Source organism: Cryptomeria japonica, chromosome 7, assembly GCF_030272615.1.
Source record: "Cryptomeria japonica chromosome 7, Sugi_1.0, whole genome shotgun sequence".
NCBI classification, from domain to species: Eukaryota; Viridiplantae; Streptophyta; class Pinopsida; order Cupressales; family Cupressaceae; genus Cryptomeria; species Cryptomeria japonica.
Window position 1 is genome coordinate 735,795,300 of NC_081411.1, and position 12,899 is coordinate 735,808,198.

A 12,899-nucleotide genomic window follows, 5' to 3' on the forward strand; every position below is an offset into this window, starting at 1 on the left:
ATCTTTTTGTCTATAGAAAGGGCTCAAAATCTAAAGGTTTATGGTGGCTATCTTAAAAATTAGGGGCAAAGATTGAAGTTACCCATTTCTTCGAATTGAATTGTCTATTTCAAACTCCCTCCACCCCATAAGCCTATGCATTACTCCTAGCCTAACTCTCCTTTTTGGCCAACACTCATGCATCTATAAGTCTCTATCACTTGTATTTGGTTCTTGGCTCTTTTGTTCTTTTATAGATTAGCACTTGCATTTTAATGAGATGTAATGGTTATACCATATCAAGATATGCTTTAGGTAATATGTTGGAGGATAGGCAAAAGTTGGAAGAAACCAACATTGTCTTTGTTATGTGAGATAAAAATGAATATAAATATATGAAACTTATAATTTAAATAGTCAAGCTATGCAAAATGTTTTTTAATACAAAATATTTTTATGATATTGTGTACATTGTGCTATTTTCATTATGTTCTTCATCAATGTCAAATTTGTTATTTGGTATGATTATGTCTACTGACTCTAATCCTAATTAAAACCTAATACTAACCCTAACCAAACTTTATCTTAGAAGGGCAATCCTAATCATATCTTAACAATAACATTTTTTGAATTTCAATTCTAATAGCTATACTAATTCTAACCCTAATGAAACCTTAAGCATAACCTTAATTGGACCCTAACTCAATTTTTTTTCTCTAATTGATCCCCAACCTAACCTTAACCTTAACTAAACTTGAATCGTAGCTCTAATAAACCCCAACCCAAACCTTATTTGAACCCTTACCCTAACCCTATTTAAATTGTAATCATGATTGAACCTTAACTCATCAATTTTTGTATTAACCCTTATTCAACCCTAATCCTAAGTAGTAAAACTTTTAAGCATTATAGATTCCATCTAACAAATTTTGAATGGATTATAAAAATCTTAGCTAAAATTTATTTATTTATTACTACTTATTTTGTTGTTGAATATCTAAATTATATTATAATTTTTAATTTTTTTTATTAATTATATAATATTATTTAAGTAATTAATATAATAAATAACTTATGTACATAGAATTATAATAATTTAAATAATATAATTTAAAAGCAATTATTTAAATCTCATTTGTATATATGTTATTTTACTATAATATTATCTTTGTAAGTTAAAAATATTGCATAATGATTAGATAAAAAATTTAAGGTCGTTTTCATTTTTTTGTTGTCCTTATTATGTTGAAAGGATTTTATTAGTAAATAGATTCATTTTATCTCTTTTTTTTTTTTTTAAATTTTTAAATTTTTTTAAATTTTGTTTTATTTATTTATTTTCAGAATTTAGGAATTAGGTATAGCACCTCCTATAAACTGAGTGAGCCGGGTAAACTTTTTAATGTGACCGGTGATGCTGGCGTGACGCGTCCTTTGGTACCATGTGGGTTGGGAGGAGACTAGACCTCATGACCTTGTGCTTCACCACTGGAAGCTCTTGCCAATCGGGCTAGGCCCCCAACCCAACACATTTTATCTTTTATTTAAATAACATATATTTCATTATTATATTTTTAAATAATATAATAAATTATTATTATAATTCTAATTTGATAATGCAACATTACACAAAACATTTTTTATTATTGTAACAAATTTTTTAATATGAATTTTATTACTACATTAGAAAATAACCATTATCCAAATTAGATTCTACATTCAATTCTAGAGTAAATTCTTTTATGGATCAAGAAAATTGATCATATTAAGATTCAACATTGTTATTTAATGAGTGAAACTAAGGCACAAATTGTTTTGGTAAACCATAGTATTAATATGATTAATGTTTCAATATATTTATATTTTTAATTTTATACAATTAATATTTTTTTAGCAAATAAAAGACATTAAAATGACCAAACTATCATAATATTGTCATATGAGGTGATCATCGAATTCCAGGAAGAAACTATATATAGGTTTTGAATATTTATGTAAAATTAAAAACTTTTTACAATCTTTCAATTTTCTGATTTCATTCAACAATGAACAACTATTTATAGAGAGTTCAAACCTTAAAATAAAACAATTTTCAAGTCAATAAAAGTAAGATACAATAGTTTTTCAATAATTTTAAAATAAAATAAAAAAATTAAAATTAAAATAAAATAATATTTATAAAAGTAAATGTACAAATAAACTATTATTTAATAAATAAACTAATCAAATCTTTTAAAATAAACGTATTTAAAATATTTTTACTAATTTGAATAGAAAATTAAAATTATTATAAAATAAAATATCAAAATTTAAATAAATTGTATTTAATAGTTAACATAAAGAATAATAAAAACAAATGACAAATCAAATGATATACATAGAAAAGTTTTAAATATTCTAAATAATATTTGTGGTTATTATTATTTAAGTATAATAAATAAAATAATTCTAATGAAATAGTTTCAACAAATATAATAATAAATAACTACACTTTAATAAATAAAATTAATTGATACACATAAAGATAAAAATAAAATAATAAATAATTTATTTGAAATAAAATAGTATATGTAGTATTGGTTCTAATATGGATTTAATTTAACATAAATTATTTAATTAAAATTAAAATATAAATATATTAACATTAATACATATCATAATTTAGAAATAATAAAATTAAATAAACATATATATTTTTGAAAGAGTCTATGTAAACCTTAAAAATATTTTCTTTTTTATATTCACATATAAAAATATGAAAAATAAATTAATTATAAAACAATACAATTTAAAATTCTACTATTTAATAAACTTTTTAAAAGAAGAAAAAATAATTTAGCTATTTAAATTAAAATCTTTAAAGTGATAATTTATCTGTTACTCCCACAATAACGATTTTTTAAATGAAATCCACATTAATTTTTGTATAAAATATTTTGATGGAATTTTTTAATTAGAATTTTAATAACATTTTAAACCTTTTAAAAATATTTCAAAAACCTCATCTTTTATTACCCCTTCCCAACCACCACTCAAATAGACAATGTTGCCTTGCAAAGTTAAAAACACAAGCAAGCACAAGCATATTGCAATGGCAGAAAAAGCCATGATTATTATTACTCATATGAAATGATGAATTAGGATTCTCTTTTTATGTGGCGAGAGGTGGGTGTGGATTGTGAATTTGTTTTGTGGATTTATTTTACTGCAGTGAATTAAATTTAGTATCATTTATCCAACAACATTTATCTAAGAGTCAAACTTGTGTAGCTTTCGAATATTGAGGATAACATCATCGAGGTCAATTTCCAAGTGAGAGTTAAAGTTAATGGCTTTGCTTGATAAGCGATTCAACCCATCATACAACATTGGTTATTTATGGACTTCCCTCTTGCGTGTTTGACAAAAAATACTAATTATCAAGACAAAAAGATTTTCAAGTGTAAGGAACTTAATTCCGATGGGCAAAGCCCACCATAAAGAGCCTATCAGCTAATTAATTTTAACTTATTATAAAGTTGTTAAAAAATATTATACAAATTAATGTGATATTAAAATTTTTGAATGAAATTAAAATAAAATGTTTATTAAAACATAAATATGCATGAAAGTAATTTAGATTTAAATTAATTGATATAAAATAGTAACAACCAAATCTTAATAAAAAGTTGGGACTAATAAATATAAGAAGTTTAGGATGTGCTTAGTTCTATTTGTCTCCCTTGTGTAATTTATAGTCAATTTTCTAAAACAATCGTAATTTGACTTCTACAATTGATCACACTATAAGGACTACTACTACTCTTAACATTTAAAATCTTAGTTGAGAAGAACTACAATTAGTCCACTTCTCTTATTTTAATTTACATAGAGAAGTGAGAGAAGTGGTTTATTCCATTTGGGATCATTCTATGTTGATGGTTAATAGGTTTTAGGTTTTGGATAAAGTTATGCATAAAGTAGGACATGCTTAGCATTAGGATATTGTATTTAGGAATAAGACCAAAAGAGGTGTAATATAATAGAATAAAAGGGCAAAATATGCACATTTACACTACACACTATCATAGAGAGTTTATTTTCATGAAATCATATAAATATTGTAATAAATAAAATTTTACCCTCACACAAGAAAATTGAATTCTTTTGAGAGAAATTATACTTCTTACATTAAGATGAATCAACAAATTTAATATTACCAACATTATTTTGATTATCTTTTTTATAAAAAAATTGTATTTAAACATAAAATTATAAATTTACAATATAGACCGCTCAACTAAATAAATAGGTTAAAATATATCACTACAAATGATAAATTACAAACTTATTTTCACAAGAATGGGAAGTACTAAAAACAAGCAACTTGTAGTCTCTTTTTGGAAGCGAACTTGTGTCAAACATTACCATGTCATGTAAAAATATGTACATAATGACAAAAAGACTTGAAAACTTATGGATAAATTTTAAATATTATGAAATATCAACTAACTATTTTAATATTATATTGAAGAAGAATAAAATGAACACAAGGAAAAGAGTGAAGAGATATCATAGAGAAACATTTCTTTATGAAAAACTTGCAAACAAGAAGTGAGAGAAAATATTTTTGGGTGGTTATTTGAGGGATTTGCCTTAGCCAAACCCTTGTTTTGGTCTTTTTGACTTCCATCAAAGCTAAGATTTTGATAATATTGAAAAGGTAAATATACAAATGCTTCAAAAATAACAATGTGATTAACTATGATATAGGAAATAACAAGTACACTATGGTAGCACTTGGATGTTTTCAAATGAAAATAATAAATAATTAAAATGAAGAGAAATGAAACAATAATATTAGAACAAAATCACCTTGAATTTTCTTCAAATCCCTAAGAATAATGATGTTGCCTTAATCCTATCATTCACTACATTCTCTTGGTGATTAAAACTACTCAAAAAAATCACATGTACAATGTCAATATAGTTTGCTAGTTACAAAATGATAGAGTTTCTTAAAAAAAATATAGAGTTTCAATGTTAGAATGGAAAAATCAAAAGAGGTAAGTTGAAATGTTTTTTCTCAATTGGACTACATGTAGGAGTGTTACTCCTCAATTTTTAATAAGAAGGTAACTCTCTAACAAACTTTAGAACTACAAATTTTCACAACATGCTAGCATGTTGCATGAACATATTTTTGTTGTATTCTTATCTTAAATAAGTTGAGATTTAAAAATATTTAATTATTATTAAAATTCCAACAATGTATGATCCAAGTGCTAATGTTTTGTAATTCAAATGTTCTATATCAAAGGAATAGAGCGAGTACATGATGTAGTGTGAAATTGAAAGGATGCGCAATATTTGACATTACACTTTTCCCCCACTTTAGTGAGTATATTAACTACACTAATTATGCATGCTAAATAAAAAATAGAAGTCACCAAATTTTACCAAAGGATATTGTAGAGTATGCATAATCTTCAAACTAGGTGAAGATGCCCTTTGGGGGAAGACTTGTGAAACAACTACAATACATTTCACAAGACACAAGCACCATACATAAATTCCACAAGTAGACACGTTCGATAAAAAATAAACCTAATAACGAATACACCATGCACAATGAAAATACAAGATAACTCTCATGCATAACAAAAACGTAAAGATAAACACTCAAGAAAAAGGAAAAGAGCACGACAAGGATTACTAGAGGGGTTATAAATTTAATAATCTATGTTATGCTAGAGTCGAGTCCATACAATGCTTTTGATTGACCATGGTTCCAACACTACAAGCTACATTGTAGAATAACCATGAAAAGAGGTAGGACATATGAGGGCAAAAAGGATAGAAAGTTATATTATTCTAGATAGCTCATATACTACCGAGATGTTGGGGTTAGAATAAATATATTTATAATAGATAATCATATATGCTATAAGATGAAGTTGAAAGCTCATCATTCCCTAAATCTAGTGGAACTACAAGTACAAAGGAAACAATACACAATTGTTTTTTTTGGGTCAACTTGAAAGAGGCCTAAATGCTTTAATGCTTTGCATCACCCCTAAAAGCTAAAAATAAAATTACAATAAATTAAAGAATGTAGATACAAATAGAATAATATAGAATATTTCATCTACCCTGTATCTATGTACCTACAAGGATATTATGGGTCCTCCAAGAGATATTAACAAACCTAAACAAGAAAATATGTGGGGATCACAAAAAAATAGAAAAAAACTAAAATTTAAAGATATGAAATTACTAATTTAATGATCTTTCTCAAATAGACCAGTCTCACAATATTTATCATAAGGGGAGGGAGGTTGAACCTATAAAGGAAGTAACATTAGGATAATACTAGGTGCATCTCTTGTAGCAATAGATAAAGAATTAGTTGTATGTATAATGTGTTCCTAAACTTCATGCAAGATCAACATAAACTATTTTGTGAAAATTGAGGGTAACACTAGAATATATACAAAATACTCAAACATGCTCGAGCATTGAGAAAGAAAGCTAGTGAATCAAAATCAAAATAAGTGATAAGAGGAATATCAATAATAATCTCTTAAATGGGAGCATGAGGATAGAAGCAGAAGAAGATGCAACTTCTATAAAAATAATAGATGCAAAGTGGTTTGGAGGTTGTGGAGAAGGTGGTTTTAACTTTTTCTTGTGATGTGGTGGAATGGGAAAATTCTTAGGTTCTATTTTTGGAGGTGTGTAAGATATATCAATGTCAATAGTGGCAAGATAAAGAATATCTAAAAAATCTATTAGCTGGTGTGTCAAGTGGGATAAGTGAAGCAAACATTAAATTGGAAGTGACACTTGTGTTAGGCATATAAGGTGGTATAGAGAAAAATAAAATATCTCAAAATTAAAGAATTAGAGGTGGGTCCATCAAAAGATCCAAGATAATCCACACCCTACTAGGGTGAGGTCAAGTTAAGATAGAATAGAAGGGTCTACATGAGTGACACAAGGAGGTGGAGAAGTAGGAGATAGAGGGAATGAACAAATTTGGAAGTGCTCACATCAAAGGACATTAAATGGTACCTACATCTCCATATTACTTATGTATTACCAATCCAATGCATGTTGACAATGCTTGTGTTAATGCATAAGTTGGTTCTATTAGTGATGGGACATATATTGTAGGAGGGACGCGATCTCTCTATTTTGATTGTAGGGTTGTCCTCATGTATGCAACATGAGAAGTATGTATGTAACATGAGAAGGAATAGTCCTAGTAAGTGGAGGTTGAGGTACTTAGGGTGCACATGATGGAACTTGCACTACATGTGTCTTTCCTCTTTTTATCATAGGGACATGTGTAGCAATAGGAGGTGCCACTAGAAGGTGAGGTGTTGGTGGTATACAAAATGGTTTCATCCTATAGGTTGCTTTTTCCCCTTTCCTACTAAAAGAGAAGGTTTGAGAATGGTAAGAGCTACAACAAGATAAAAGACCTAAGGAAAGGTCTTTCCAGTGCTATGGGGGCCTTTCCTCAATCTATCATAGTGATAGGTGGAGGAACATAACACATAATTGGAGATTGTGATAAATTAGGAAGAAAAGAGTTAATCCCAATATAACACTCTTTCGCTTAGCCATTGAAAGGGTAGGCATAGTGATTAAGGTATGTTATAGTGGCTGGTTGATTGAAGGGGAAGTGACCAAAGTGGAAGAAGAAGAGGGCCTTGAGAAAATCACTTTGAACTTTGAATATGCTTTAAATAAGAGGTCTCCATGAGGTTGCAAGAGTTGTATAGGTGAATGCCAAAAGTGATCAAGAGAGAAGCCTCCATGAAAGATGAGTCATTTGTATCAAGTTTGCTAGATAGTGTGCTCTTTTCTCTCATGTGGAAACTTTAAGTATTTGAGCCATTGAAGTGACTACTTTCATGGAAGCTAGCCATGTAATCCCTAACTTTACGTGGAACAAATTAGGTATAAGGATGACAAAGAATATGATTTCCAACCTAGAGTAACAAAGTGATAGAACCCATAAATGATAGCTAGAAAGTTTTCATGGTTGAAAATAAATGATAACTTCTCATTCACTAATTTGGTGAAACCTATTGGGTAATAGGGAGACATTCTCCTAGATTGATCACAATCTAGTAGCACTTATAGTGTTGATTCAAGCATAGAAGTTAACCTTTTATTATTGACCACAATCTATATTAAAAATCAACTATTAACTACATGAGAGACAAAAGAGCTAAACATGTCATAAACCTCATTTACATTTATTAGTCCCAACTCTTTTTGAAGATCTTAGTGTTATTTACTATCTTATATCAACTAACTTAAATGAATTAATGTAGAGTGAATTTATTTTAGTACAAATATATTTGTTTGATTTTCACTCAAAACTAATGAATCTCTTTATAACCTTTAAGTTAGTTAATCTTTTTTAATTACCTTCACAAAGTTTTTAATACTTTCTATCAATTTTGTAATGGTTCGAAATAAAATTATAAGAGAATAAAGAAAATTGTGATACAATTTACTGATAAAGACATAGATGTTGGGTATTAGTTGTAAAAGAGAGTTGGATTAGTGTAACAAATGTATGAAATTGAGGAGACTCATTCAACAAGAAAAGTTAAGATAGATATTATAATAAATAAATTAAAAAAATCAATTCTTTATAAGAATTGATAACTTTAATCTTTATTTATAGAAAAAAAATCAATACTTTTGTTGAAATAAAGATAATAAATAGAAACATAATAATTCAATTTGTAAGAAAGGGTAACTTTGTTGTTTAGCCGTGAGTTTTGAGCCTTTTCCATAAGAGGGAAAAAATGAAATTAATACTTTTGTCAGCATATACATTTAGTGTAAATTATAGTTTTAGTCTCTCTGTCAATTTGAGTACAACGTACGCAAAAGCGTATTAATTTCTTCTTGCTTTCTTTGGAATGCTCTTGGTCTTCGCCGTCCGAAATTTTCACTATCTGCAACTTGTCACAGGAAATGCACTTCTCACAAGGAATCAAATCAACAATCCAAATCAATATACTGTCTAACAAATCAAAGAACTTTTCCCTCCGTTTCTTCAGAAACAACAACGGAGCTACAATTATGCCCGCGCCCATTCCAAAGCTCATCCCCATGAACACAATGAAACGGTCAATTCTCTTTCTTGCCCTGTTTTTATTCACCCCTTCTTTCTTCTTTGGCTTGCTTTCATCCTTTGGCGAAGGCGACCATGACTCGTTCAGTTGTAAGCCGTGCAGACCTGGATTATGTGAGAAGGATGAGGCTTCAAATGTTGCGAATTGTGCCCCTTGCGGTATCATTCCTGTAAGATTATTGTATGACATATTCAAGTAACTTAGGTATGTGAGATTCACCAACGCTGCAGGGATAATTCCAGACAGTTGGTTTTTCGAGAGGTCAAGGGACTCTAGCTGTGCCATGTTTCCCAAGGACTCAGGTATGGTACCACTAATATTGTTTCTTGAAATATTAAGGATAATCAAACCAACGAGAGATCCCATGCCTTGAGGGACATGACCAGATATTCTATTGCCTGATAGATCAAGGCATTTTACCAAACTCAAAGATCTCACATACTCCAGCTCCAATCCTTTGTTTCTAATGATTATTTTCTCTACATAAATTTTATCTTTTAACCATGCAAACTCAAAGACTTTTGTATTCTCTGACCAATTCGCCATTCCCCTCATCTCTGAAATGCTGACCGGAATCATTCCTGTCAATCTGTTCATTGAGAGGTCTAATATTTGAAGAGACGGTATTTTGCTTACATCAGCAGGTACAGTTCCTTCAAATTTGTTTGATCTTAAAATCAAAATCTTAAGATTAGAAAGCTCTTGAATCCCATTTGAAGAAATATTCCCTGTTAGTCTGTTGTCCCCCACATCCAATATCTGCAACTGTTTACAATTTGCAAGTGTTGGCAGAGTCCCATTTAGATTATTTCCCCCGATTTTTAGTGTTTGAAGCGAAATCATGCTTCCCGACTCCGCTGGCAACTCACCTTCTAAACAATTTTTCTCCAAATTCAATACCACAAGAGAACTACAGTTTGCAAGAGATGCTGGAATCTTACCTGTGAGACTGTTATATGAAAAATCCAGAATCTTCATATTCCGGGACGGTATATTACACAGGGTTGGTGGGATCCTACCGCTGAGATTGTTGTGAAAGAGCGACAAATATCTAAGAAAATAATCCCCAATTTCAGGTGGAATGGATGCAGAAAAGTGATTTTCAGACAGGTCTAACACAACCACTGAAGGAGGAGGAAGTGGAAGCTGATCTTGTAAGTCATTGCTATGCAAGTCAAGAACCTTTAGGGTCTTCGGGCCCATCAGCATAGAAGGTAAAGCGCCTGAAAATTTATTATGAGACAGGTTGAGCTGTACAAGAACAGGGGAATCCCATATCCACGCAGGAATATTGCCCCATAATCTATTATCAGACAAATCCAAAATGGAAATACTAGTTTGAGTTACTAAGAAGGTTGGCAACTCACCCTCCATGTTGCATGATCTTAGTTTCAATGTTCTAAACAAGTTTTGGGGAATCCAAGTCGGACTGATTTTCACAGTTAACGCATTGTTCGAAATGTCTAGAGATACCAGACTGGAGAGATTATGAAGGTGGGACTCTGAAAGATTGCCCCTTAACCGATTGGAGGATAGGGAAAGAACCTTCAATTTAGCTAGATTTGAAATGTTGCGAGGTATGGCACCTGTTAACAGGTTGTTGCTTAGATCAAGCGTACTGAGGGAAAGGAGTTGAACAACGGAAGCCGGGAATTTGTCACTCAAGAGATTATTGCTCAGATCAAGCAGACCAAGGGGCTTGATGTTGGCCAAGGAGGGAATTGTGCCGTTCAGTTCATTGTAGCTCAGATCAAGCCATTTGAGGGAGGTAAGATTCACGTCAGGGGATGGAATGGGACCGGTCAATAGGTTATGACTCAAGTCAACATACCGGAGCTTCCCAAATGCATCGAACAACATGGAGGGGATGCTACCCTTCAACTGGTTGAATGAAAGATCGATGTAGGCCAAAGGAAATGGAGTTTCTAAAGGACGCTTAACCCCAAACGATGGTATACTTCCTTTTAATTTGTTATTTGAGATATCCAACATTACAAGTGCTGTAAGATTTGCAATGGTGGGAGGAAGCTTACCTTGAACAGAGCAGTCGGATAGATCGAAGAAAGTTAACGAGGAGATGTTGGCAATTGAATCTGGAATAGCTCCTCCTACATTCGTTGCTGTAAGAACAAGGCTCTTAAGCCTGGAAGAGTGTCGCGGCAGAATGGTTGAAAGATTCCCTCCCAAATCCAGATTGGCAGAGAAGTCAACTTCTTGCAGGTTTGGAAGGCTCAACAGATCAGAAGGGATGGAACCATTGAGCTCGCAGCTGCTAATCTTGAGAGAAACCAGCTTGGAAAGGTTGTGGAAGCGAGCAGGTATGGACGAGAAGAAGGAATTGCCACCAAGTTGGAGGTGGGTTAAACTGCTAAGATTTGCAAGGGAAAGGGGAATTGGGCCAGAAAGCATACAGTTGGACATTTGAAGACGCCTGAGACTGTACATGTCGGAGATAGCTTTGCCCCATTCATCGCTTGTCACTTGCAACATATTCACCCCGTCCAGCAGCAGCTCCTCTAAAACCCTCATGTTTCCTGTCCACATCTTCATGTCATCAATTGTGATGGAGGAAGAGGAAATGTAGTAATTGGTGGAAAGATCCAGGAAGCGCAAAGTGGACATGTTGCCCAACTCCCTGGGAATCTTTCCCACAAATCCAGCATTTGATAAGTTCAAATACTGCAAATATTTCAGCGTGGGGAGTTCCTGAGGGACAGCAACACCGTTGAAAGCGTTGTAGCTCAAATCCAAGACTTGTAACATCTTCAGATCAAACAGAGGAGAAAGAACGTCTCTTCTATTACTCTCAACAGAAGGTGAACCGAGATAAATCTGGGAACCGGAACCAACACCACTGGTTGAATCCTGCAAAGCCATTGCCGGATTGTTGCCGAAAGGATTGTGGAGATCCAACCGAATGACGTGCTTTCTGCTATTATCACATTTGATTCCTTCCCAGTTGCAACAGTCGGTGGAATCATTCCACGTTTTCAGTCGACCAGAGGGGTCGTGAAGACCCCGTTTGAAATCCAAGAGGATTTTTCGTTCATCGTCTGGACAACAAGATACCCAACAAATCGGCAGCAATAGGGCAAACCCAAACAACTTCCAGACCACAGTCTCTGAGAATTTCATTGGGTTTTCTTCAATTTCGTTCTTTGAAACACCTGCAATCAACATCCCCTCCCAAAAACATGACGACAGCCCATCATGAGCAGAATAATATGGAGCAGCAAACCAGTTCGTTTGCTATTGTTTAGGACTATCCAAACCCTATCGAAAATCGATAAAAATCAAGGATAACTTCGTACCAATTTGCAACCTGCCAATAACCACGCCTTTCACCGACGAGTACAAAACTCAATTGATTAAATTGGCACGGCTATGACTGTGAAACTCAACAATAAGAAAAATATGGGAACGAAGTCGTAGAAAAAGCTTATAGACGGGACAGCCCATTAAAGTTGTATTGAATTTCAACGAAGGTTCATAAACGCGTAGACTTCAGACTGCGACTAAAAGCGTGTCATATAATTAAATTCTAGATGGAAGAAAATAGCGAAGACGTAAAACAAACGGCAGGGAAAACTTATCCAAAATTGGTCTGGAAACAATTCGTAGCCGTTGGAATTCCCCAGGGAACTGGGTCTTGTGGGGGAGGGGATTTTTAATCAATTTTGTTTGCATATTAAAATCTGGATTGCTGTTCACGCATGTGGACAGAATTAGTCGCGATAGGAAACAGCCACGTTATCATAGCTAGTCTTTTGTCTGTAC

General features: G+C 32.1%; 1 protein-coding gene across 1 annotated transcript; it reads right to left on the reverse strand.

The window, feature by feature from the left end:
* Nucleotides 1–8,807: 8,807 nt before the first annotated feature.
* On the reverse strand, nucleotides 8,808–12,302 carry LOC131073756 (receptor-like protein 33). The gene has a single exon (XM_058010254.2). It carries the CDS (start codon nucleotides 12,300–12,302, stop codon nucleotides 8,808–8,810), a length of 3,495 nt encoding a protein of 1,164 aa, XP_057866237.2.
* Between the last annotated feature and the right edge of the window lie 597 nt (nucleotides 12,303–12,899).